The 27,963-nt window shown below is 50.1% G+C and overlaps 1 protein-coding gene across 1 annotated transcript; it reads right to left on the reverse strand.

The window, feature by feature from the left end:
* On the reverse strand, nt 1-27,875 carry Tkt (transketolase). The gene is made up of 14 exons (XM_046452848.2): nt 27,664-27,875; nt 17,321-17,438; nt 16,285-16,398; nt 15,287-15,384; nt 10,565-10,756; nt 8,227-8,345; nt 6,159-6,352; nt 5,270-5,434; nt 3,986-4,142; nt 3,709-3,839; nt 2,953-3,036; nt 2,743-2,836; nt 990-1,112; nt 1-291 (listed from the first exon to the last, which is right to left on the reverse strand). The coding sequence occupies exons 1-14, from the start codon at nt 27,768-27,770 to the stop codon at nt 116-118; spliced, it is 1,872 nt and encodes a 623-aa protein (XP_046308804.1). The 5' UTR covers nt 27,771-27,875; the 3' UTR covers nt 1-115.
* Nucleotides 27,876-27,963: the final 88 nt, after the last annotated feature.

A 27,963-nucleotide genomic window follows, 5' to 3' on the forward strand; every position in this document is an offset into this window, starting at 1 on the left:
TCATTTTTCTCAAAACATATATTTACCTTTCTTCTCAGTACATTTTTTTTTTGAGCACCTTTGCTAGAATCTTTCAGGAATGCATAGAACCCCCACCCGGCACTTCAGACCCTCCCTAGGCCTTGGCGACAAGGCTCCTCACGGCTTGTGCAATGGCATCCTTGTCAATGCCAAACATCTTCAGCAGCTCAGCCGGCTTTCCGCTTCTTGGTACTTGGGCAACAGCCAGGCGGGTGACAGTGACTCCAGGCTCTCCCACTACTGCAGTAGACACTGCCTCACCTATGCCACCTGGGGAAAAAAAAAAAAAAGGTGAATCAGATGCTGAGGCCTCAGGGTGAGCAGAGGGTGGGCCTCAGCCCTTCACCAGTCTGAGTTTATTCCCTAAGCCAAGGAGAGCAGAGATGGTTCTCCTCCCCTAGCAGAGCAGACATCACTCATCAGTCACAGCATGATTTTTAAAATAAGCCCAACAGTGGCCTCTGAAATGTTTCTCTAACACCCCCCTCCAGGCAGCCATCATCAGTATAGACTAACATCAGCACTTGTCCTGAGTCTAAGACTGGAGCCTCTCAGAGGAGCGGGTGGTGTGTACTTGGAGAGGTTGTTTTGTGAAGGACCTTTCATGAAAGACAAATTCTGCACTGCTTTCCCTGTCTGATTCTGTACAACAGCCTTACCTTTTTTATCTGAGCCCCAGGAAGGCAGCTGCAGCCCAGAAAATCCAGAGCTGTCCCTCAGAGCAACTGGGATCCAGCCTTTTAATAGGCCTCGGACTTGGTTTAGGAACCCAGCTAACTCATAGTTGCTGGCACAGCTCCAAGAGCCCCTGCCACTCAGGAAGCTGGCAAGGATTCCAACCTCATTGCTAAGTGTGGAAAAGGTGGACTGTGTCCCTGACGGAATTCAAGGTCATGTCCAGCTCTTGGATTCTCTGGCTCTGGGCCTCCCCCTGTTTCCTCTGACCTGTCTGGTGCAGCCCCAATTACCTTCATAGTAGTGATCCTCCACTGTGAGGATCCTGCCTTTGGTAGCTCGGGCACTGTCAAGAATGAGTTTTCTGTCCAAGGGCTTGATGGTGAAGGGGTCCAGCACCCGGATGTTGATCTTCTCTGTGAGGAAAGAAGGAGGGAAGAGCTGGACACTGTGGTTCTGCCCCTTAGTGGGCCTTGGATGACACCCTGGATGGGGACTCCCTGAGGGCTGTCATAGAGCGATGAGCTCAGCCCCAGTTGTCCTCTTATTCCCAAGTTCATGCTTGCCAAATCTTTCTGGGGATCTCATCCAGCTGTGTGGCCTGGGGACTGTCTCTGAACAGAGTAGAATGTGTGGGCCCCAAATGGCCTTCCTGGTCCCTCTCATGATGTTTTTTGGTTTTGGTACCAGGATTGAACCCAGGAGTGTTTAAATACAGAACCACATTCCCAGCCCTTTTTAAATATTTTATTTAGAGACAGGGTCTTGCTGAGTTGCTTAGGGCCTTGCTAAGTTGCTAAGGCTGGGCTGTCTTGAACTCCTGATCCTCCTGCCTCAGCTTCCAAAGCCACTGGGATTACAGACATGCATCATTGCACCCGGCCCTGTGATGTTTTTGAAAATAAAAGGGGAACCGGGTGCAGTGGTGCACACTTGTAATCCCAGGGACTTGGGAGGCTGAGGCAGGAGGATTACAAGTCAAGGCCAGCCTCAGCAATTTAGTACCAAAAAAGAAAAAAAAAAAAGAAAGAAAGAAAGAAAGAGAATAACAAAGCATAAGCCAGATGGAAGGCCCCAGGTATCTGATCTAAGGCAAAAATTTATGGGGTAGGGGTTGTGGCTCAGTGGTAGAGCACTTGCCTAGCACATGTGAGGCACTGGGTTCGATCCTCAGCACCACATAAAAACGAAACAAAGATATTGTGTGTCTACCTACAACTAAAAAATAAATACTAAAAAAATTTATGGGGTGATGGTGGGGTGGGGGGAAGGGGCAGCAGATCTGAAGCCACAGGCAGGAGGGTGTCAGAGGGTCAGATGAGAACGCAGCAGAATGGCCTTCTCAGAAGGAAGGACCCAAACCTGCTGTGCCCTGCTGAAAGCCTGCCACCGGGACCCCAGCCTGGGCTGAGTTTCCCTGAATTCTCCAGCCCCACCTTTTTCTTGCCCTTCCCAGCCTCCCTCCAGCTCCTCCAGGCTCTGCACACGCCATTCCTGCCTGCACTTTGTGTGCTTCCCTCTTTGCTGACCAACTCCTACTCACTCTAGGTCACCTTACTAAGGATGCCATGCCCACAGAGCTTAGCATGGCTGAAACATGACATCTGTTTTGGGATTCTACTGCAGGAAGAAAGAGCATCACTAGTTAACATCTGCCTGCTAATAATAACGATAACACCAAGCCACCCTGACTCAATCCTCAGGACAGTCCTTTGAGGAAAGTACTAGCATCTCCATTTTATAGATGGGGAACCCGAGGCACAGTAACGGCAAGGAACTTATTAGTGGCCGTTTGAGCTGTGATTCGCAGCCCCATGGGCAGGCTCCAGGGCCTCTGACCTGATCACCATGCTGGGGCCATGGGGTTAGGAACCGTGACCACTGAAGCCCAGGATTGAGCATCATGCTGGGCATGGATGGAGTAAGTGCTCAAAGGGTGGCTTTAATTATTATCATGATCATTTAAGAGATGATCTTCTCTCTCATCCAAGACCTCATCTGCAGCCAGTGCTAGATCTCTCACTTCTCAGGTCCCTTTCTCCTCACCTTTCTTCAGCAGCTCAGCAGCAGCTAAGGCCTCATGCAGAGTCACTCCAGCCCCAATCACCGTCACGTGGTCATCCTTGCTCTTCAGGACCACCTGGGGGTGACATAGAGGGCTGGTGAGGCTCAGGGGTTGGGAGGTGGGAGTGGCATGGCAGCAGGGAGAGTTTGGGCTCACTCTGTGGGGTCTCCTGGGACATGAGAGACATTGACCTTGGCTTGTCCAACTTGGAAATCCTCGTTGTTGTTATAGATGATGGCATTTTCCGGGCGGCTGGTCCGGATGAAGCAGATGCCCTAGGATCAGAAAGATAAAGTGAGGAATTTAGGACAGAGCATCTCTGACCTCAGAAAGTGTTGTCTTTCTAGAGAGATTGACCTTTCTTCTGTGCAAATCTCTGTCAGCCAGTTGGCCCCATAGGGGTGTCTGTCAGCCTCTGCATCCTGGTTAATGTAGCAAAAAAAGAGCCTTGAACGCCCTCTGCAGCCAGCACCTCCCTAGACACTCTGACAATGTTGCCATCCTTGGTCCGGAAACTACTTTCTAGAGGGGCACTGGCCTTGGGTGGGGCCACTAGGAGGGGGTGCACTGGGTAGGCACCACTCAGTGGAAGAACCACTCAGCACTCTACCAGGCAGCTCTTGACCTTGACCATGGGACTCAGCTCATTCTTTTCCTGTCTTGCAGAATCCAACTCAAGGAAGGCAAATAGGTATCCACTGCCAAACTAGCAGAGGCTGCTAGGATCCCTCACTGTGGGAGAGTGTGGTGGTTGATTACCCCATGGGGCAGTAGTAGTGGTGTCTATTTTATTTTTTCTGGTCTAACTTAAGCCACATAAACCCCAGGGGCAGGAAGTAATGCTCTGGGGCAGCAAGTAATCAGCTCTGTGCCTCTGTGCTGGCCTCTTCTTCTGTCCTAGGGAAGAGCTAGCTGCCTGTATTAGAAAGAACAGCCATGCAACCAACCTTTGTATTAGCTGCTAATTCCACTGCCTTCTCCGTTGCAACCCCATCACTTGGATAAAAGACAGTAGAGGAAGGGATGGACCGAAACATGGCCAGATCTTCCAGGGCCATCTGAGAGGGCCCGTCTTCCCCTGGGGTATGGGAAAGAGTAAACTTAAAGTAAGATTCCCCATCCATGGATTCCCCTACCCTGGAATCCTGGCCCAACCAATCCCTCCCATACCTCCTGGTCCAAAATCAAGGGAGTTACAGGTATAAGCATCTTAGCTAAACTCACCAATGGACACGCCACAGTGGGAACCACAGAGGTTAATGTTGCTCTCGGAGATGGCCGCCATACGAATTTGGTCGAAGGCCCGCGTGAAGAAGGCCGCGAAAGTGCTACAGAAGGGCACTGTCCTGTTGCGTGTAGCACAGCCCACTGCAATGCTCACCTGGGGGCAGGTAGGGCAGGTCAGCCCTGAAGAGGCAGACAGAGGGTAGCCAGGGAGTCTAGGACCCCTCTTTAGGCCACCTTTTGGGGAGCAGAGGATTCTGTAATCCTAGTATCTGTCAACCCCATGCAAGTGATTTCTGTACACCTATACCAAACTCTTTCCACTTAAATAAAATTTTGAAAGTTCTCTTAAAATGATTTTCCTCTGGGACTTTTTTTTTTCCTAGCAATAAGCAGCAAACCCTCTCACCAAGAAGGCTAAAGCTTATACATAAATCATCCCTTTTTCCCAGGCTTCTGAATGTCACCCCTCCCATCTCCTTGGCTAGCTAGGAGACTTCTGCAGAGGTCAGTCCTCCCAACTCCTCCTGCCCACTGAGGCTCCAGGACCCTCACCGTTCACCACTCACCGCTCACCCAGAAGCACAGAGTACAGTCATGAGTTCCAAACCAGCTGCTTCCCCTAGGGCTCTGAAACCTCCCAGCTCAGAGGGATATCCCAGCCCCCTCCAGTATAGACTGGAGGCCATAAAGACAACTTTAGTTTCCATTGGAGAAAGAACTTTGGAGAGGTGAGTGGCTTCCAGAGAGAGGAAGTTCCCTGTCCCTAGGGGTCTTCAAGCTAGGCTGGGCTCCTGTGCCAGGAGGAAGGGTGATTTTGAGAAACCAGACAGAACAGTGCTCCTATTTCACAACTTCAGACCTTGACAAGGGGCTGTTCTGCAATGGGGTACGTGCCTGCATCCCTCAGGGTGGCAGCCGCCAGGACCTTGGGCTTAACAGGGGCTCTGTCAGCCTCCTGGCTGTCCTGCCCTCTCCTAGAAGCTCCTTCACCCCAAGAGGTCCCACTCACCATCCCAACTGGCCTACAAATGCACACCTGCATTTGCACACCTCTTTAATAGGTGCTCCTTGGCGTAACTACCCTGAACTGCAGCTAATCAGGGTCAAAGATTGATGTGGGGTCCTACCTGTTCTTGGGCTGGCCCAAAATAGGCACCTGGCTCGGTCAGTGTGGCTGCCCATGGCAGGAGGAGGGTTGCCGCCCTGCCCCTGCCCCCCTCCCCGACCTTGGACCTACCACTGTGGCTGGACCCGTGCCCCTCAGCCCACGGCAGCACCCACCATATTCTGCTCAGCAATGTAGCACTCAATGAAGCGGTCGGGGTGCTCCTTTTTGAAGAACTCCGAAAAGGTAGAATTCTTGGTGTCCCCATCCAACGCAACAATGCGGTCGCTGGCATGGCCCAGCTTGGCCAGAGCCTGCCCATAGGCCTTGCGGGTGGCTATCTGTGGGGAAGAGAGTGAGACAGAAGGTTCTTATACTGACTGCCAGGCATGCGCAGGGCTGTGGCCTGAGCCCCGTCTCCTTCTAGGGGCTCCCAAAGCTTTTAGGGGAGAGGCTAAAAATAGGGACAGATACAGGGAACCAACAACACAAGTTCACCTGGAAATTGTTAACAACTAAGATGAAGTGTTCTGGGAGTTCCTGGAGCCCCCTGTTCCCAACCCTCAGGAGCCATATGAATTGCAAAAAAAGAAATATCCAGACAATCCCACTTCCCCATCCCATGTGACTTACTCCACTTTTCATAAAAATACAAAAAGTTCACTCAGGGGAAGGCCTAGGAGCAGAAGAACTCTGCCTAACCTTTGCCAAGCCATGTAGAAGTCCTCAGCTCAGGCCTATGGGTCCTCATGAGCCAGGGATGCAAAGACTCAGGAGTCCTGGGCTACTATCTCATTTCTCCCAGTAGCTTACTATGTGACTATGGCAAGCCTCTTGCCCTCTCTGTGCCTCTGCATATAAATAATTCCAGAGCTATCCCCATGAGGGAAGCATGACAGGAGCATGAGGATATCTCACTCAGGATGTCCTCCTCACCATACACGATCCCTCTCCTCAATTTCCCAGTCCTCCAGAAGGTACATCTTGGTCTCAGCCTTGGGAAGGAAGAGAACCAGAACTGTCCCAAACCCACTGAGTCCAGAAAAGCAAGATCCAAGCAAGTACCTTGTCCCCAACTTTGTAGCTGGGCGGGGTGGGCATGCGGATGTTGGTGATGTCCACCGAGGGGGCATCCTCCTGTGGGGGAGTGGCCATGATCTTCTTTTTGCTCTGGATCTGGCTGAAGATTTCCTGGATGACCTGATCAGCCATGTTTTTGGGGAGGGGCTTTCCATGCCAGGACTCCTTATCTTCTACCCCTACAGGTACAACACAGAAGGACAGAGGGACAGGTAAGACAGAAGCTCCCGAGGGCCAGGAAAGGTGTCATCACAAACAAGCAGAGGGCAGCACAGGGATCAGAAAAGGAGGGTTTCGGAGAACAGGACTCCTGTTCTCACTATTCACTCAATGAATACTGGCTCTCTGGGAGCTCAGCTGAGCAGGAAGAGAGGAAATATATGTGGCTTAGCACGTAGCCCATACCCTTTGCCATGGTGCCCCCCGCCCTACCCTCTACCCTGCCTCCCCAAAGGCATGCACAGAGATGATTCTGCTATAGAAATCACATTCAGTTGGTGGGCTGGGAAGGACCCTAGCCAAGAGAAGGGGAAGATGAAGGCCAGAACAGAGTGAGTACTGCTAAGATCATCCCATACAACTATAAATAGCTCAGTGGGGTCTGCAAGAGCACTGTGTGGGGACCAGTGAGGCTGAATAGCCCTCTCTTGAGGTCACCTCAGATGTCACCATAGCCTGGGCAAGCCAAGGGCAGACCAATCTTTTATTTTGGTACTGTGATTGAACTCAGGGGCACTTGACCACTGAGCCACATCCCCAGCCCTATTTTGTATTTTATTCAGAGACAGGGTCTGCTGAGTTGCTCAGTGCCTCGCTTTTGTTGAGGCTGGCTTTGAAGTTGAGATCCAGAGCCACTGGGATTATAGGTGTGTGCCAGCATGCCCAGCTATGAGCAGACCAATCTGTTCAGGCAGTACCCAGCAGCTCCACAGACTACCAGGAGCTCCTAAGCAGCTTTGAGGATTCCAGATGCTACACGGTTTTAACACCTACAAGCTCAGTGTCAGGCAATTGCACTGAGGCCATGACAATATCCTAAAGTCCTCACCAGGATGTCCGCACCCTCCTAGAGGGCTCCCAGTACTATCTCTTAGAGTGTCCTAAACGCCTCTAATTCATGGAAGGCAGGTAAAGAGAGGTGTGGTCCCAGGCAGGCAGGTAGGTAGGTAGCCAGGGGCATGTGGCAGAAATGCCAACCTAAGGCCTAGAATCAGGCCCTTGTAGTACTACAGATTGCCTCTGTCCTTGACCACCCTTTTTTGTTGTTTAGTATTGCTGGGGACCAAACCCAGGGTCATGCACAAGTGAAGCAATCATTCTACCACTGAGCTGCATCCCTGGCAATTTTCATTTTGAGGCAGGGTGTTGCTAAATTGCTGAGGCTGGCCTTGAACTTGCAACCCCCCTGCCTTAGCCTCCTGAGTAGCTAAAATTACAGGTATGTGTCACTGTAACTGGCTTTAAAAAAAAAATATATATATATATATATATATATACATATATATATATGTTTTTCTTTTTTTTTTTTTTGTATATGGTTCTAGGGAAACAAACCCAGAGCCTAGCGGGTGCTAGGCAGGATATTCTACCACTGAGCTACCCCCCAGCCTAAGAACTGCATTTTTTTTTCTTGGTACCGGGGATTTAACTCAGGGACACTTAACCACTGAGCCACAGATCCAGCCCTATTTTGTAATTTATTTAAAAACAGGGTCTCACTAAGTTCTTTAGCACTTCACTTTTGCTGAGGCTGACTTTGTATGCAAGATCCTCCAGCCTCAGCCTCTGGAGCTGCTGGGATTACAGGCATGCGCCACTGTGCCCGGCAAGAACTGCACTTTTTCTTTCTTTTTTATTGTAGTTATAGATGGACAGAATGCCTTTATTTTGTTTATTTTTATGTGGTGCTGAGGATTGAACCCAGTGTTTCACACACGTAGGCAAACCTCTGCCCCTGAGCTTCAGCCCCAAGAACTACATTTTTTAATGACCACCACCAGTCAGCCATGGGGGCCATGTGCAAGTAAGCGCGCCCACATGCTCCCACACAGACCTGTGATCCCACGGCCCTTGAAGGTCTTGGCGATGATGGCTGTGGGTTGGTGCTTGGCCTGGCCAAAGGCCTTGCACAGCTCCTCCACGCTGTGTCCGTCCACAATGATGGCGTGCCAGCTGAAGACAGAGGTGGAAGAGGGTGAGGGACAGCCAGGTGCCAGAGTGCCCTGAAGAACCCCCAGGGAACGGTGTGGTCTGGCTTCCCAGGGCTGGCCTGCACCCTGCCCATAGCCGCAACATGAGTTGGGAAGCTCCTGTTTCCTTCATTTTCACATGATTTTACTTCCTTTTGTTTGCCTTTGAACAGATTTCCCTCCTCTTCCTAAGTAATTCAAAGCTTGGGTCATGTATTGTCTCATTCCTGATCTGCTCATTTCCTAATGAGGGCTCTTTTGGGGACAGTACACTAGGTTTAGAATCTGTCTGCTACTAAATTATTTTATTCCCCCTCCATCTATTTATTTGTTCATTTATATTTTTAAAGGAAAAGCATAAAGGGCTTATTTAGTGAGATGGAAGTAACACCCAGCAAGGTGTCAAGTGGTTGAGGAAATACCTGCTGCTAGATTCCTAATGAATTTTGGAATCAGTTTTTATTTGGAGGACACTTTTATAACTCCACAGATACTGAACGTTTAAAATGTTTAATCTTGCACTTTAATATTATTATTATTAGTAGTAGTAGTAGGACCAGGGATTGAACCCAGGGGCGCTTAACCACTGGCCATATCCCCAGCCCTTTTGAAAATATTTTATTTTGGGACAGGGTCTCACTAAATTGCTCAGGGCCTCACAGAGTTGCTGAGGCTGGCTTTGAATTTGTGATTCTCCTGCCTCAGCCTCCTGAGCCACTGGGATCAAAGGTGTGCACCACCACATCTGGTAACTTGTACTTTAAGTCATCTTTCTTTCTTTGTACTGGGGATTTAACCCAGGGGTGATCTGCCATTACCACTGAGTCTCATCTTCAGCCCTTTCTATTTTGAGAGAGGGTGTCAGTAAGTTGATGAGGCTAGCCTCAAATTTGCAATCCTCCCAACTTGTGATTACAGATGTGCACCACTGTGCCTGGTTTCTTTTCTTGAACTCTTTTGGGCCTATTAATGATAATAATGATAGTGGTGAGCTTGTGCCGAGGGCTCACTCTATGCACTGTCCTGAGCACTTTGAGCACGAACCCATTCTAGTTCACAACACCATGGGCCACCAACTCCTGCTGCCCTCATTTCACCAACAAGTCAATGGAGATGCTGAAGGTGGAGTAACTTGCCCAAGGTCACAAAGCAAACCCATGATGGAGCCAAGACTTAAGGTATCTGGCTTCAAAGCCACAGGTTATGGACACAAGCCCAAGGAGGCACTGCCAGATTTATACTCCAAGTCCCCACACTAATACAACCTTGGGGAGGCCCTGAGGCACCTTATAGCTCAGTTTCCTAATCTGTCAACAGAATCTTCCCTCCCTTCATCCTCTCCTTTTATAAGGTCAGTCTTCATAAATGACAGACCCGAGTCTGCTAGCAATTATTACTATAAGGCAGGCTCCAAGTTCCTGTCAGTTTGGTGCAATCACAGGCGGGGACTTGACTACAAAGGGCACCCTTGGAGGCCTGACCTGAGGCCCTAAAGGCCCTGCCCAGATCAACCCACCCACTCACTCCCTGCCCGGGGTCTTCCCCTTCACAGCCTCCTCACCAATAAGAAGTCTGGGGGTCAGGGTCTTTTAGAGCCCCATTGTAGAGCAGCTTATATTTGGAGCTGAGATAGAGGCATCAAGGTGAAAGTCCCTCTGGCTGATACCTACCCAGATGGACCTCCCTGCTTTGTAACACCTGACTCTGAATTCACAGTCATTTAAGGATCAAATGAGAAAGAATTGGATTCTATCCTCTGTCTGGTTTCACTAGGAGAAGGAACCTGTTCCTCCTCCCTGGGTTGACTGGGGTTGGTGCACAGAAGGTCACTGAACTGATGTACATCCCCTCTGTAGCTACTGTCCTTCAGCCTAACTGAGTGACCCCTATTCACATTCAGGACCCTTCTCCCATCTATCCCAAGAACAAGTGAGGCTACCTAAGAAGCTCTGAGAACTATCATGCCACACGACCACACATAGAAATCTGTTTAAGACTGAGCCTCAGCCCACAAATCCACAGTGGTGGCCTCAAGTTACTAAGTTCAAATGTCCAGAGTTTGGAATTGTAAGCCAAGACACTAGAGACGGGAGACCTTCAGGTAGGGCTAACCTCTCAGCTTTAGCCCCTGTCTCTGCAAAGCTTCTATCCCAGACAACATTCCATGATGTGCTTACTTTCAGGTCACAGCCTCATACGTACCCAAAGGCCTCACAACGCTTCTGGTAGATGTCCACCTGGTGCTGCAGTGGGGCAGGGTCGCTCTGGCCCAGGCGGTTGATGTCAAGAATGGCGACGAGGTTGTCCAGCTTGTAAATGCTGGCGAAGGCCATGGCCTCCCACACGGAGCCCTCAGACAGCTCCCCATCTCCCAGCATGCAGTAGACTCGGTAGCTGTGGACAGAAGGCAGGCAGGTGGGTGGCTGGTTCCTCTCCTCTGGGCCTGTCAGGCTCCCAGCCCCAGCCTCCCAAGAAGCCTGCTTCCTGGGTTGAGGTGCAGCCACACATGGACACACAGAATACACAGCAAGGAAGGGGCAGTGGGTCACCAGATCCCTGCTGCCCATCCCTAAAAGGACTAGCTGCTCTAAGATGACAGGGGGTCTGGGAATACAGCTCAGTGGTAGAGCATGTGCAAGACCCTGGGTTCAATTCCTGAGGGAGACCAGGTGAGTGGGTAAACTACCTGCATTGGGCAGGAGGGGCTAAGCTATCCATGGCAATGGGTGTTGGAGGTGTCCCTTGGACTTTCTGGGTGGACCAGCAAGAAAGGGGAACCTTGGAAACCAGCTCTGCTTCTGCTAGGAGGAGCTGGACTGGGGAGACCATGATACAGGCCAGGGAGCACCTGAGGCAAGAGGCCTGGCAGAAAAATGAGCACAGCCAAGGGCCCCTGAAGACAGCATGGGGACCAGTTGCCTATGGAGTGGGCTCTCCCAAGCCCTAAGACTGGAGCTGGGCCTAGTCCTTTCTCCACCCCAGGGGCCTTCTACACTCAACATAGGCAAGTGTGCCCTTTTCAAGGCAGTGTGACATGGCAAAAGAGCACTGAACTCAGGAAGAACACCCAGAAAATAGAACTTTCTTGGGCTGCAGGGGAGGGTGGAGGCAGGGGATCAGCTCAGAGACTCTGACCCCAGCCCCAGAGATGTGAGGGGTAGCAGCAACAGGCATAGAAAGAGTAACTACCTCCCTTCACAGTGTGGCCTATGGCACTCAGGAGCAGGGTCAGTGACAGGCTCTGTGCCGAGTAACCCTCTCCAGGTAAGTTCATTTGTTACTCCCACAACACGTGGACAAGGAAACGGGCTCAGAATGGCCAAGGGACTTGTATGAAGACCACGCTGTGATAAGTAGCTGAGCGGGATTCCAATCTGTCAGCAGCCTAGATAGACTGTCTCCTCCTGGCTGTGTTAGGACACTGGATGGGGGCAGCAGGACTTGGGGATCCCCCTTACCTGCCCAGAGTATGGCCCTAGGGAATGAAGCTGGTGCCTGACAGGGATCATAGGGACACAACTGCCCTTCTGCTGCTTCAGGGAAAGGCCATTGACCTGGCTGCAAGCTCAGCCATCCAGGTCTCCAGTCTCCTTGCTGCAGGGCAAAGGCAGAGAAAGCAGGGAGAGACGGGAGACGGGCAGCCAGCCACAGCTGTCAACATGACTCAGCACTGCCACAGGCTGCCAGGCCGGGAGAGCTCCCTGCATTCCCCTGTCTGCGACTTCTCTCTCTCTTTTTTTTTTGAGACTAAACCCAGGGATGCTCTATCACTGAGCTACATTCTCAGCGCTTTTTAAATTTTGAAACAGGGTCTCCCTAAGTTGACCCAGCTGGCCTTGAACTTGAGATCCTTTCATGATCCTGAGTTGCTGGGATTAGAGGTGTGCGCCACCATGCCTGGCCTGGTGCATCTCTTCTGGGGACTCCACCAGGCCAGTCTATTGGTTCCCTGGCCCAGAGGGTAAGGCCTCAGATCTATACTTCCCAAAGGTCCTATTCCAGACCTGGGCTTTCCTGAAATTGGGTCCTAACCTCAAGCTGTCTCCTCTCTCTGTGCAGGTACCCAGGGATCCTGAAGGGGCTCTGGTCTGGCACAACAGTTCCCACAAGGGACCACTGGGATAAGGCTAAGCCAGAGAGGCCTGTAGGAAACTTGACATCCCCAATAAGAAATTCCAGGGAAGCAGACTGGTTGTTGAACCTACCGCAACCCACTTCCAGGGAAATCAGACTAAGTGGAATAGATTCCCAGCATAGCTCTGGCCTTCAAGATTGGGGCCAACAGGCTCAGGTCAGGAGAGTGTCTTAAAGCCCTAAGATGCTTGGACAATGGTTAGAAACAGGAACGAGAACCTACAGAAACTTGGATTAACCATGAGCTGGTATTGCCCAAGGTGTTAGATTTAGGGGTAGGGACATTACAAATGTGTAATCATGAACTAAAGAGAAAGGTGATGTTTGCAGCAGAACTGTTTGGGATTCATCTTTCACGTCCCACAGAGGATTGCCTGTGTGTGTCACAGTACATCCATGAAACTGAACACGATGTAATCATTAAAACTAGTTCTTGCGGGGCATGGTGGCACATGCCTGTAACCCTAGCAGCTGGAGAGGCTGAGGCAGGATCTCGAGTTCAAAGCCAGCCTCTGCAACTTAGTGAGGCCCCAAGCAATTTAGCAAGATCCTGTCTCAAAATAAAAAATAAAAAGGGCTAGGGATGTGGCTCTGTACCACTGGGTTCAATCCCCAATACCCAAAAACAAAAACAATGCCTAGCTCTTCACAGATAACATTGTGTGAAAACACTCATGAGAAATGATTCCGTCTTTTTTTTTTTTAACTTTCAGACAGGATTTCACTAAGTTGCCCAGGCTAGCCTCAAAACTTACAATCCTCCTGCTTCAGCCTCCCAAATAGCTAGGATTGATTATAGGTATGAAGCACCATACCTGGCAAAGATTCAATCTTAAAAAGCAGAATATAATTTAAATATATATGAAGATTGCTAGCTTGCTAGCTTCTAAGTTTATTTTTTACAATAACATGGAGGAAACCTAGCAATATATTGTTAGATTTAAACTGGGGAAGAGGGCTAATAATAAGAAAAATGTCCATTTCTTTTTTATATTGTTCTATATACCTTTCAAATGAGATGGCAGGTAGGAACAGTGCTCCGGATGCCTGGCCCAGGCTGATAATTTCTTGGTGACCTGGCCCCTTTCCCCAGGTAGTCTGAGGGGCTAGGCTTTAGCCAACCTTGGCCCCAAGCCACCCTGGCCTCTGGGAACCCAGCTAAACCCCTTCTCCCTACACTGACTTGCTCTATTATGTGAGGGTCAGGAAATGATCCTTCATAGGGAATTATTTCAAGCAACTGTAGGGAATAATTAACTCACATGTCTGGTTCTAGGCCAACTAAAATGCTCTTAAACCCACATCCCATTCTTTGTGACTCTCTCTTCATTTCACGGTGAATCACTTCTGGGTGTAGCTAAGCTGCCCCAAAGCTCAGCCAGGACTGCAGAGGAAGACTGTGCTGCCAGGTGAACCTGGCCTGAGGGAGTCTGGGATGGGTGCGGAGCCTACTGGAGCCCCTGCCCCTGAGTAACAGCCTGCAAACAGTAGATGCTTCCCACAATATAGTGCAGGGCCAGGTTCCCTGCATCCACCTGCCCTTGGAGGACCCACTATCATGCCAGCCCACCATAGCCGGACTGTGGCTCTTCCACAGGGTGGAAGGCTGCAGGGCTGGGTCCTTCATGCCTCCCACGGGCCCTCCTCTAGGCAGCTCCCCATACTCATTTCCTGTGCTTCCCTGGGGCCCTTTACAGAGTAGCTGGGGGACTCTGAATGTGTATCCTGGGTGTTTCCACCACTGACCAGAGGGCCTAGGCAAACATCTTACCTGGTTACCACATCTGTGAAGAGAGGTAAACTACTCACATTGCTCCCATCTCACAGGGGGCTTATCAAGCTGAAACCTGATAAAGAACATGGACACTAAGCACAGGGCCTGGCTCTCAGGTAGTAAAGGAATGAAAGAACCATTCTGGTGACATGTATGCTAAGTATGTACATATGCATTTACTTATGCACTTTGTCCAGGCTGACCTTGAACTTGCAATTCTCTTGCTTCAGCCTCCCGAGTAGCACCACCATACCTGGCCTGGTAAATGGTTTCTTCTTCTTCTTTTTTTTGTTTTTTTTGGTGATGCTGGGGATTGAACCCAGGGCCTTGTGCATGCCAGGCAGGCACTCTGCCAACTGAGTCCGCGAGTGGTTATTCTTAATAGCTCGCAAGCCCTGCCCACCAGGCCAAATCTGGCCAGAGCAGATAACCTTATGACTGTTGTCTATCTGGGGGACAGATTATGGGGGTTCTATACAAACCAACTAAAATAGCAAAAAATACCCAGCCAGGCTGCTCACCCACCCTCACAGGTCCAATCTCTTAAATGGCTGTTTCTTCTCTGGCTAATAAGAGGAGGCTCAAGCGCCAGAACACACAACCCAACCCTTTCCAAGACAAAAGAAAGTAGCCCAGGCCTAGGCTCTTGGTGAATGATCAGACATGGGGGTGGGGGAATGAGTCCTTCTGAGACTTCCAGGCACTGGATTTAAGGGCAACACTGGGACTCCTCAGCTAAAGCACCCGGGGCGCAAAGGATGGGATAGGACCATGTACCCTGGCACATACCTGGCCTGCCAGTTACTACTGAGGGGCTCTGGGCAGGTCCCTTTGCTCCATTTGAAAAGGGCTGGCTGTGGTACCCATTCCCCACTGGGTCTTTGTAAGGGCAGAAGGGTTCACATACTCAGCCCAGCCAGGCAAGAGGCAGTGCTGGGTGGGGGGGTCGTTAAAGCTGGTCCACTAAAGACCACTCCGATAACTATTGAGGGCAAGATAGTGAGTAGGGGTGTTACCTGGCTTTGTCGAAGTATTTGCCTGTATAGGCTATTCCACAAGCAGCCCCAAGGCCCTGGCCCAGGGAGCCAGTGGCCACGTCGGTGAACGCTTGTTTCTGTCATAACAGAGAACCACAGTTACTCACGTGGAAAGCAGAGAGCAGCACATTTTTAACTAACCCTCCAGTATCCCAGTTTTTCACCAGCCATTGGAGCCAGGGTAGCTACACCCCCATCCAGACCTGGTGAACTCATCTCTCTAGCAGGAGGCCTTTCTCCACAATGTGACTTCTTATTCTCATACCAAAGTAATTGTGGGTGTGGGTTCAATTCCTAGTTCTATCCTCTAATGAGCTGTGGGACCTCAGGATGGGGACTAACCCTCTATAAACAGAGCCCACCTTATAAAGCAGCTAGGGAATTTGTGGCAAAATAGGTAGAATGCTGGGCTCTAGTTTCCAGGCCAAAGTGACAGTTTCTGTGATAATTGGTGAGCTCCAGTATTTGTAGGGATGCCAGTTGGCATCCTGAGGAACAAGCTAGGTTCCTTCCCTGGGGTGTCACCAGTATCCTGCTGCTACCTTCTTACTAGTGAAACTTTCTTCCCAAGCTGTATCTATCTGGTCTACAGTTGGGAAAGGGGTGGGCAGTAGGGAAGAGAAGCTTGGGGAAAAGCACTCCTTGAAGCTGACCCCATAACATTGCTGGCTGGGCCTCAAAGACTCGCCCAAGTTATACCTCATATATGTATACGTCAATATACATTCTACTGTCATGTATAACTAAAAAGAACAAATTTAAAAAAAAGAACTTGCCCTTTTGCACCACATGGGGTGAATACAACATGCCCCCCACCCCAAAGCCTACATCCCTCCCATCCCTCCTTCCTCATCTCATCCCTATCCTTTGCCTTAATTGCTTCCGTGTCTCCGTGGGCCTCTGCCCTGCTCCCTTGTGCCTGGGAAAGAGAAAAGGTGGAGGCAGAGACCTGGGAAGCTCCTGGCGGGTACACGTACCGGGACAGGATGCCCGTCCAAGTCAGAGCTGATCTTCCTCAGGTTCAGGAGCTCGGCCTCAGGCAGGAAACCAGCTTCGGCCCAGACTGCATACAGGATGGGAGCTGCATGGCCCTGCCAGAAGATGGACAGTAGAGGGGGGGTCAGATGGAGAGCTGGCACATGGGGCTGTTCCCACTGCACATGAACCCCAGGGCCTGGCGGAGCCGGCCGGCTGGGGTATCTGTTTCAAGGAAAGAAACAAGTGAAGGCCATGTCTCCCATTTCATCCCTCTCCAGTCCCTTGGTTTCCAGCCCAAAATTCCCACAGCCAAGGCCGGGCACGCATTAAGACAGGTGCGGGGGGGGGGGGGGTGCAGCTGGGCAGCTGGATGAGGCCAAAACCCCAACAGGCAGCCGGCTGCCCTAATCCTTGGTTTCTGGCATGAAACAGACTTGGACAGACTTCTAAGCTCTAAAGCCTGCCCAGAGAGACCAGAGGCTGCTGAGCCAGGCCTGAGGACAGGTGGATTTTGAGCAATCGGGGTATGGTTTGTGGCTGTGACTCTCACCCAGAAGAGGCAAGGCAGGGTGCCCCCATCCAAAACCCTGCTACTGTACAGCAGCAGTCTTGGCGGGGGGAGCAAGTGTGGCCCTTCAGAGAGCTGGCACAATGTAAAAAAGACTCAGGCAGAAAATCACCAAATAACCCCAGACCTGGATTCAAGTCCTGCCTGTTACTCCCAGATTGAGCAGGACATCCAGCAGGACATGGTTACCATGGACGCCCACCCCATTCCTTTGAGTTAGAGCCTTGTTAATGTAGGGGTTGGGGGAGCCCTGGAAGGGTGACCTGTTAATTTAGTCACATGTTCCTTAGCTCAGAAAGTTTATCAGCTGAGTTAGCACAGAGCAAGATATTGAGAGAGGACTTAGTTGCCTAGGGCCTCGCTCAGTTGCTGAGGCTGGCTTTGAACTTGTGATCCTCCTGCCTCAGCCTCCCAAACCGTTGGGATTATAGGTGTGCGCCACCACACCTGGCCAGCTGGACTCTTACCTTGGAAAGCACAAAGCGATCATTGTGAGGGTTCCGAGGATCCTGGGACTTGTAGCGCATGGTATGGAAGAAGAGGACAGCCATTATCTCAGCGGCGCTGCAGCATGATGTGGGGTGGCTGTGGCCCAGGAGAGAAGACAGACATGTGTATCATGGCCCCAGCCGGTGAACTACAGCATTGACCAAGGGGATACATGTCCCAAGGAGGGTCTCATCCGCTTCACTTATCAGAGAGCCACATGCCCCCATTCCTTGGAAGGGTGGCACAGGGTGAAAGGCTACCACTGTTGGTTGCTCGGGAGTGGGGCCAGCCAGTGACGCCAGGTATTGCCATACTTTCCCAAGGGCACCAGGCCAGGCCCTCAGTCATGGCACCTGAAAAACTCTGGGGCTGGGCTCACATCAGTAGGAAGAAGGGGCCCAAGAAAGATCAGGCAGAACAGACCTGGCCCAAAGCCAGCATAGTACCTTATGGGGCAGGACAGGGACTGGGGAGCAATTAGTGTTGGGAAGGGCCAGTTCCCTCCCCGTGGGCTCCTAGGAGTCCAGGACTCAGCTGAGGAGTGACAGAACCTCTATAACTGATCAAAGAGCCACGTCCCAATGGGATTGTCAGGGTATGCCCACTTGTGAGGGGCACCCTGACCTGCTCAGGGTACTGGTTCCCTGGGGTCATGGGGCTGGGTTTAGGAAGGCTCACCAAGTTACCACAAACCTCTGGCAGCCTCAACACACAGGTTTGGAAGCCTGAAAAATCAGGCTTTTGGCTTTCCAATCGGATGGCTGGGCTTCTTGACAGCTTCTTAGATGGGCATTTTGAGGGATGGTACAACACTTACAACTATATTTTCATGCAGAACTTTAAAAGCAAAACATACAATCTCATCTCCTACCAAGGCTACAATCTTAATAAATAAAAATCCCTTCTGCCTGTGGACAAGAACTGAGGTGGGATCTACAAAAGCAAGAACCCACACTTCTAGCCCTGGGCCCCCCTTTAGTTAGACTCTTGTTTTAAGAACCAAGAGGCTCCTGAACAAAGGAATTAACACTAGAAAGTGCAAGGATTACAGCCTAGGTAGGCAGGACCCACTTGATGAAGAGGGGTAGAGACTGGGGTTCCTGCTCAGGCTGCTGCAATTCCTGGCTAGCCCTGGCGCCCTCTGGTTCAGTTCTTTTTTAAGACGTCAGACTCGGGGCACATGTCTCCCGGCCTCCCCCCACATGCAGCTCAGCCCAGCCTCTGATACTGCTCTCGGGGGCACTTCACAACTACAACATGCCTAATGCCAAACCCAAGAGCACATGCGACATCTGGGGCTCACACCAGCCTCCCTCCTCCCCTGCAGCGGACCCCTACAGGGTTAGGGGTAAGTCACTCCCAGCACAGACAGGTTAGTAGAGGAATCTGGAGAACTATCCATGCTGGTTTAGTACCCACATCTCGGCACACAATCATCTTATACTTAACCATTTCTATGAACTCCCGGTCAGGGGGGAAAACACTACACCTGAAAGAGGGAGGTGAGGACATGTAAATAAGGAACACTTTTCTTCCTGGCAGGGACCCTAATCCCTGGCTCCCAGTGCCAATTTCAGCTAGAGAACTCACTCCCCGGTCTACACAGGCTCAGGCAGCCTCCTCCCCTTCCCCCCTCCACCCTAGAGGAGCCCCACTGGGAAAGCCACGGCCCCCTTATGATAAAGCCTTAGTGGGGAAGGAAGCATGTGAGTCCTGGGCCAAAGAAGGAAGTCAGGAGTAGGGGTTTCACCCGCCCGTCCTCCTCTTGACCCCAGGGTGACATTCCACATGGCTCTGGCAGGACACAAGTACCTTTGGCATGTGGCAGAGGAATGCCCAGACTCAGACAGAGGGGATATGGAAGGAGGAAGTTGGTATTATGGTTTAGCTCGTAAATGTTCCCCAGAAGCTCATGTGTTGAAAGCTTGGTCCCCAGAGGATAGTGCTACTGGGAGGAAGTGGAACTTTCAGAGGTGGGGCCTACAGAGTTGGAGGAAGTAGGTCGCTGAGGGCATGCCCTGGAAGGGGATATTGGGACCTTGGCTTTTTCCCCTCCCCAACGCTCCCACCCTCTCTGCTTCCTGGCTGCCATGATGTTCTACCTTGCCACAGGTCCAAAGTGATGGGGCCAAGTGACCATGAACCGAAGCTATACCAAAATAAATCTTCTGTCTTTTAGATTGTTTATCTCTAGTATTTTGTCATAGCGACAGAAAGCTAACCAACACATGTAGCTGCCCACGAAGAGATACTGTTCATTGGAAAGTAGAATGTGCAGGTCGTTTTAAACCCTCCTTGCTAAGCCCTGGAGGGGCAAGCCTGCAATATTTCATTCCCTCCAAAGCCCATGTTTGGCCAACTGCTGGCATTCTTTACACCCACCAAGTAAACACACACAGAAGAAAAGATCCCTAGAAAAGAGGCATCCTCTCTGCTCCTCCCCAGAGTTTTCAAGGTTCTTCCTCAGCAAAGTGTCATAGGGTGGAGATATGGTCTGTGCCACTTGAGCTGCATGACTTGCTCATGTCATGTCCCCAGGGCTCAGCTTCCTCACATACAAATGTAGATGCTGTGAAGGGGTGCCTAGGGCACAAGTGAGAGAATACTCGCAAAGCGTCCAGGTTACCACTAGCCACCATCAACAGCTAGGTTCTTCTAGTTTCTCATCTACAAGCTGTGATGTGACCCAACCCCTGTCACTGGAGGCAAGAAGGAAGGCAAAGGTCAAGGACTGAAATAGGGTTCTACTGAGATAGGGTTCTATAAATTGTAAAATGCTGAACACTCAGGAGACACAGCTACTTTTAAGCTCAACCACTAAAGGGCTATTAAGGGCCCAAAGCATAGGAATCAGTGGCCTCAGGACACAAACTGGCTAGAACCAGAGAGGATACAGGGTCTTACTCTAGTGTCCACCATTCTGTGCTACATGGGGATTACCAGCAGACCTGACTGTTGGCAAATCCTATCCTGGCCTGAGTAGTACCTTCCAATCTCAATTAGTTCTATGAAGGGGTGTGGACATCTTAGAACCAGACCCAATTAAGGTCTCTCAAAGACCCTCCCTTCTGCTCTCCCCCTCCAGGAGAACACATATTCTTCCATAGGAGTCTCTCTCTCCTTTGGCACTTTGTTTTCCCTGAAAGAGCGAGCCAGAGAAGACTGCTCCCACTCATGCTGGGCTCCTTCAAAAAACAAAGAAGTCAGCTTCCATTCCCAAAGTGGCCCCTCTTCGAACACAGGCTGGGCCCTGAACTGTGAGAGGCCACAGGGTTTCTCATTGAATGAGCAAACTGAGGAGGCCAAGTACCGATTAAGGCCTTACCAAGGTAACCCCCAATACTTTAAAATTACAAAAGAAGGGGTAGGGGGAATGTTATAGAAAAGAAAGTAAAAAGAGTTGAAAACCAATAGCTAAGATCAATTCAAAAAGTCAGAAAAATGAGCAGGTGTGGTGGTGCACACAGCACACAAACTCCTGTAACTCCAGCAGTTTGGGAGGCTGGCTCAGGAAGATTGTGAGTTCAAAGCCAGCCTCAGCAACCCGGTCTCAAAATAAAATAGAACAAAAAGCCTGGGGATGTGCCTCAAGAGTTAAGCACCCCAGTACAAAACAAAATTTTTAATAGTGCCAGGGATGGAACCCAGGGCCTCGTGCATGCTAGGTGAGCAATCTATCACTAAAGCACATCCCCAACCGAAGAACTAGTTCTTTAAGAAAAAGACTGAAAATTTAGCAAACTTCTGACAGAGCAGGATCAAGAAAACAGGCCAGGCTTGGTGGAACATGCACATAATCCAAGCTACTTGGAGGCTGAGGCAGGAGGAGCACATGTTTAAGGCAAATATGGACAACTTAGGAATGCCTGCCTCAAAGAAAAAATAAAATGAGCTGCGAATGTAGCTCAGTGGTAGAGCACCCCTGGGTTCAACTCCCAGTACTGAAAAAAAAAAAAGACAGGAAGTTAATCAGGGCATGAACCTAGATGATAAAGTGCTCTGAATTACTAATGTCAATAAATTTGAGGGGCTGGGTTGTGGCTCAGTGATAGAGTACTTGCCTGACAAATGTGAGGCACTGGGTTCCGTCCTCAGCACCACATTAAAAAAATGAAAACAGAAAAATTTCTAGAGAAAAATATTTTACTCAAACTGTTTCAAAAAGAAATAGAAAACTTGAGTAATATTTTAACCATTAAGCCATATAAAAATAATACGCTGAAGATGCACATTCCTTAAGACCCAGCAGTTCCACCTGTAGAAACTCAGAAAAATACATGCTCCATGCTCTGGGAAATAAACAAGGGTGTCCCCACGCTGATGGCAATGGCATGACGTGGAACTTTCAACATGTCCATCAACAGAATAGATTAACTGCAATATATTCCATAAGGGAATACCATACAACAGTAAAAATAAATGACTTCCGCTTCAGACCCAACCCTGATGTTATCTCAATCAATAAAATATGTGAAAAAAGCACAGACTCGCAGAGATAGCAAATTCACTGTTTATAACATATGTATATTATTTATGTTCTTTATGTACAAATCTATTTTTTAAAATATTTGGGAAGGAAGAGGGGATGCCAGGGTACAAGTGCTACAGAGTTGGCTCCTACCTTAAACGAACTGACTTCAGATCTCAGATGGTTTCTTCAGATATTTGCCTTATGTCACCACCTCCCAGAAGCCCTCTCTGACCACAATATCTAAAAGCACCCTTCTTATCAGGCCCAGTGGCACACACCTGTAATCACAGTGACTCAGAGGCTGAGGCAGGAGGATCTCAAATTCAAGGCCAGTTCTCACCCACCTAGTGAGATCCTGTCTCACAATAAAAAAATAAAAAGAGCTGGGGGCCTTAGCTCAATGGTAGAGCACCCCTGGTTCAATCCCCAGTACAACATAACAAAATTTTAAAAAATTAATGAAAGTACCCTTCTTCTCTTCACTCATACTGGCCACTACCTGGCACGATGTGCTTGCTTACAGCCTGGCTATCCTCCTGAGCACAAGCTCTATGAGGACAGGGACTTTTGAGTCCGTTCACTGTCGTATCTTCAAGCCCGAAAAGCACCTTGAACAAACTGAGTGCACAAGTGAATGATGAGGTATCCTGACTCTGGCCTCTGTGAACCTCCGTTTTCTTTCTGTAAAATGAAGACACTTGAATGTGATTGAATGAGGTAGTGTGTGTATAAAGAACACAGTTAAGTGTAGAGAAACTGGCAATCTCTCCATTAATATCAGCTCTCTTGAGTATCAGAAATTAAGTCCAACCTCCTTCTCATCTTGAGAACAGGATCTCTAAGGTCCACAGAAGGCAAGTCACTTGCCCAAGGACACATTGTCTGCCAGCAGTAAGCTCGGACAAAAGCAAACTGCTAAGTAAGAGAAACTGGTGAATGGATAAGCAAAGTGTGAAATAGAGATACAATGGGATATTCAGCCACATAAGGTAATAAAGCACTAATTCATGGATGACTTCCAAAAGTTATGCAGAGTGAAAGAAGCCAGACCCCAAAGATCTCTATGTGGTCCTATTTATATGTAATGTCCAGAAGAGAGGAAAATAGACTGGTGGTTGCCTGGGACTGGGGCGGGAAAGGGGAGAGACAGCAAATGAGCAGAAAGGATCTTTGGGGGCAATGAAATGTACTAAAATTGGATGTGGTAAATTCACAAAATTTTATCGTAAGTCAAATTTATTTGAAATCTCAGAGCTGTACGCTTACAATATTATGATATGTAAATGATACCTCAATAAAGCTGTTAATGACTTGTTTTTAAAAGGAGGAAAAAAGGGTGCTCAGAGTCTAGTGGAGGAAGTTCTCAGGTATCTGCACTTCCCTGACCAGTTGTGCAGCCCTCAGAGATTACATCCAGCCCATGAATGCAAGTGACTTCTGAGCAAGATGCCCCCAGTATGAGCTCTGGTCAGAGAGACCCACCTGCCAGCTTGCTTCATGCAGGGATAGGGCAGAGTATGCCTAAGGCCCTGCCTCTGCAGACTGTCCTCAGAAAGTGCTCTGGTCATCTGGCACAGATAACTGCAGTCTGTGGCAACAAAAAAGTTCCTGATTTTGTGGGACCAGGTTTTGCTCAAACAGGCCAAGTCCAGGGGCACAGTGAAGGGTTCACAGGTAGCCACCAGGATGTCTCAGCCAGACTGTAACCAGGGGGCTGCATCTTGTCTCCGGCTTCAAGAAACACTGACCATTAGCCCTGCTGAGTTCCGAGGTCACTGGAGCAAGGAACCCAGTCATTCCAGGGTCCCTGGGCGTCTTCACACTGAGTTGAGTAATGGTGCTGCTGGGGCAATTTCAATGACTTTGCTCTTGCCTCAATCAACACCAGGCTGAAGGAGGTCCCAACACGGTCTGAATGGAGAAGTGGGCCTAGGCAGCCCTTTTCTGCCCAGACAGGCTGTACCCACATGAGGCCAGAGTCTGGAGGGGAACTCTGAGCACTCAGCCAACACACTCCCAAATGCCAGAGCTGGGCAGCAGGGATACAACCCTTATCACTTCAAAGGCACATGACCACCCAGAAGCAAAACCAATTAACAGCTGGTGGTAGGATCCCAGGGCCTGGTCACTCAGCTACCCCCAGCCCTGCTCCTAAGGAACTAAGTTTGAAAACCACTTGCTATAATTTAGATGCTGTTTGTCCCTCAAAGGTTCATGTGTTAGAGGCTTGGTCCCACTTAGGCAGTGGAGGGGTGGTGTGGAACCTTTAGGAGTGGAGCCTAGGGGGAGGTCTTTAGGTAAATTGGGGACATGCCCTTAGAAGGGACTATGGGACCATTTGCCCTCTCTCACTGGATGCGGGTAGCCTAACCTTGTGATCCCAGTGATTTGGGAGGCTGAGGCAGGAGGATTATTTCAAGGCCAGCCTGGATAACTTTAGTGAGATCATGCGTTTAAAAAAAAAAAAAGACTGGGTATGTAGCTCAGTGATAAAGTGTCCCTAGGGTTTAATCCCCAGTACCAAAAAAAAAAAAAAAAAAAGAGAGAGAGAGAGAGATGTGAGAGATGTGATCTCTTCCTCCTGCACACATTCCTATCACTTCTGTTCACCATGAAGTAGGGAGCCCTTGCCAGAACCCGAACCATGTTGTTCAGACCCCCTCAGCATCTAAAATGAAAGTTTTAGCTAAATGAACCTTTCTTTATAAAAAGCTAGCTTGCTTCACGAATTTCACTATAAATGAAAAACAGATTAATGGACCACCTACCTATGAACCTCTCCATTAAAGATGGAAGAACTGAAGCTCTGGGATGGGCAGGGCCTTCCCGACGAGGGCAAGGATGCTTGGAACAGAGCCAGGTTGGATTCCTCTTTTCCTTGTACCCATCAGCTAGGTCTGGTCAAATGTTACTCTCTCCAAAGATGGGGTAAGAAGTCCTGCCTCCCTTCAATTAGCTAGAATGACAGGAGTGTGCCACCATGCCTGGCTTGGGGTTTCCTTTTTCAAAAGCTTGGAGAAATTGGACCAGTTTCCTCAGCATGCAGAGAGAGAGATGACCCCAGAGATGGCCACTGTAAGCACTGCCTCAACAAAAAGTCCTCTGTGAAGGCTCTGTCCCTCCACCTCCAGGCCTGGCTCCTAACACAGAGGCCAGTGTCCTCACTTCCTGGGGTGTGGTGAGGTCCCTTGCACATGGGGTTGGCAATGGCACAGGAGTGACAAAACTGTCGAGAAATCAGGACTCCCTCCAAGAAATCATGACTCCCAAAACCAAGAAACTGGGTCCTCAGTAACAGAACATCTGAATCCAGCCCCACTGGGTAACCAGCAAAGATTGTACAAAAGTCCTGTTTTACTTGCAAATTCCCCCAGAAAAAAAGGGAGCACCCTGAGAGAGTGGTCAATTAAGCTGAGACTGAAGTCCAGACTAGGCCAGGACCTCGGAACTGAGCCTTTGCTTGAGGGAATTCACCCACTGTAGTGAGGGAACAGCAGGCCTCGAAATAAACATTGGGAAACCCGAGCTCTGCCGGTGTCTCAAGCCTTCCTTGAATATTTTTTGAATGCTATCTATCCCCCCACCCCCCACCCCCACCCTCTGCATACACCTTTCAAAATCTCTCTTGTGACAGAGGTTGCATAGCAATGTTACTTCCTTCTGGAAAATAAGCTTTCTCTAAGTAAGTAATTCTTCCTTTTTTTTGGTTCTGGGGATTGAGCTACATCCCCAGTCTTTTTTCATTTTGAGGCAGGGTCTCTCTAAGGTGCTTAGGGCCTCACTAAATTGCTGAGGCTAGCCTCAAACTTATGATCCTCTTGCTTCAGCCTCCCTAGTTGAAGTCTTTCTTGCATCTTTCACTACACATACACACACACACACACAAACATACACCACACGTGGCACTCACACACACAGCTATTACAGGTTTAATTTTTGTTTTTTTTTGCAAATGGATACTTTCTGAGTTCAGTTGAATTCCTCCCTCAGGCTACAATGTAAACATGGGTTAACTCTTAGTAGCCACATAAAGTATCTTTTCCTGGTAGAAACTACATGATAAAGACCAAGTCCTACTGACAACTCTGTTTTGAGAGCCCCCTACAGTTTTGCTATTTCACTTCTTTCCAAATACTTTTAAAGCTAATATTGCCATGACTGCACCTTACTTTCCCCTTTCCTATTTCCCTCCATTCTCCAGGTTGATCTGCCCACATGCCCAACAGGACTTCCTGTGATGTGAATTCCATACCAGATAGTACTCAACAGCTACCAGGCAAGTCACTTAATACACTAGCCTCGGTGTCCTAGTCTATAAAATGTGAACATAACACAATCTGAGTTTTTCTCAGAATACAGTAAAGGATGCCAGAATCCTGGGCAGGCATTTCTTATTTAGTCACATAAGATGCTCGGATGTGGAACACAAGTTATTGGATGCCTACAGTGTCTCTCCAGCTAGTGTCTCTCTCAGACCCTATGAAATGGCCAAGGAAGCAGATTCAGTACTACAGCACAAGTGACAAAGGTGTGCGAACACACCATGCACTGGAAAGTACTGGGTGCCACTGGAAGTAAGACATAAGGGCAGAACTGATATAAACCGGGGAGAGATAATAGGTCCAAAGTATGCACAGGAGCAGGGTGAAGGGAAATGGTTTGCAAGAGTTCCAGAATCTTCTGAGAAGGTACAAATGGGGAGCACATACCCAACCCGGGCTTTTTTTTTTTTTTGGGGGGGGGGAAGGGGTGGTGCTGGGGATTAAACCCAGGGTTTCATGCATGCTAGGCAATCACTCTACCACTGAGCTACATCCCCAATTCAAGACATCTACTTAATAATATGTCCTATATGAAACTGGCCAGAAACCTGAATCTTTTTGTTCTAAACACAGGTTTGGTTGGAAGATCCTTAGAAATCACTCCTTACCCAGCCCCTCAAATCATTTCATTACCCAGCACTTTGCTGTTTCAGTAGTTTTATATTTGGCCCCAAGAGGAGCACCAGAATCCTTGAAACCACCCAGTGTGGAGGCATTAGTACCCAGGACTTCATTCCCCCTGCCGGGACCCTGGAACTCTTTCATTTAATCTTCCAAATACTCCCCTTTCTTTCCACTAAGGCTAGGTTCTGCGACCACGTGCCACCTCCCTGCCCCCACCATGGCCTTCCCAGCAGTTCCTGATCCAAATTAGGACCCCAACCCATGGGTGATAGGAACGTGAGGCAATGATAAAGAGGATGGGGAAGTGTCGTTTGAAGTGCTGAGAAGGACAGGACGGGAGTCTCCCGCAAGATAGTGGGTTAAAACAGTAGTTCCCGAATTGGACAGCTTGGACTCAAATTCCAGCTCTGGCTGTGCGCGACCCTGGAGAACTCGGAGCCTCAGTTTCCCCATCCGCCAGGCGGAATGTTACCAGCGGCTCGTGGACGGGCTAAGAAGGCCGCGCCAGCAGCACCGGACCCGGAGAGCAATAATGGTGGCCTTCCCGCTCTGGCCGCAGAGGGAGGCCTCGCCAATCACGCGTCCCCACCCCGAGCCACCGTGCAGAGAGGGAAACGCAGTTTGAGGTTGCACACCGGCCTGCGGCGCTCCAGGGACCGAGGCCCACGCGGCCGAGCCGGTAGCTGGGCCGCGAGTGCGCGGAGCAGCGGAAGGCGCCAGCGCCCGGAGCCCCGCGAGGCGCACGCCTCCGCCATCTGACAACGCCCCTGCCGGCTCCCTCAAGGTGGCAGAGTGCAGCGCGACACGGAACCGGCGAGGCCTTAGGAACGGCTTCCCCGCCTAGTCTGAGCCCCGGCGCGCCGGGCGCCCCTCCCCGGGCCCGCGCCCAGCGCTCGGCGCTCACCCGGAGCCCGCGGCAGTGGTGGCTTGGATGGAGCTGATGCGCAGGCGGTTGGCCGTGTCCTTCAGGGCCTGCAGCTTCTGCTGGTCAGGCTTGTGGTAGCCTTCCATGGCGTGGCCGGGAGAAGGACAAGGAACCGAGGACAGAGACCCAGAGAAAGCCGCTCAGGCAGCAGTGACTGGCAGCGGCCGAGGCCCGGCGCCGCGCGAGGGCGCGTTAAGACTCCCTAGGACCCGCCCATGGGGCGGGGCGGGTGCTGATCACCCGAGGCGGACGGGCGACGCCGGCCCCGCCCCCGGCCTT

This window comes from Marmota monax, unplaced genomic scaffold, assembly GCF_021218885.2.
Source record: "Marmota monax isolate L192 unplaced genomic scaffold, Marmota_monax_Labrador192_F-V1.1 WCK01_AAM20220418_F8-fsc00042, whole genome shotgun sequence".
In the NCBI taxonomy this organism is placed as follows: domain Eukaryota; kingdom Metazoa; phylum Chordata; class Mammalia; order Rodentia; family Sciuridae; genus Marmota; species Marmota monax.

Bases quoted from the DNA above. Each gene is read 5' to 3' on its own strand.
- Tkt (XM_046452848.2), bottom strand. From the start codon at position 27,770: ATGGAAGGCTACCACAAGCCTGACCAGCAGAAGCTGCAGGCCCTGAAG. The intron at 4,143-5,269 runs GTGGGTGCTGCC...ACCTGCCCCCAG, and splicing joins ACATTGCTGAGCAGAATATG to GTGAGCATTGCAGTGGGCTG. The intron at 2,837-2,952 runs GTCAATGTCTCT...TGTCACCCCCAG, and splicing joins TCCAAGTTGGACAAGCCAAG to GTGGTCCTGAAGAGCAAGGA.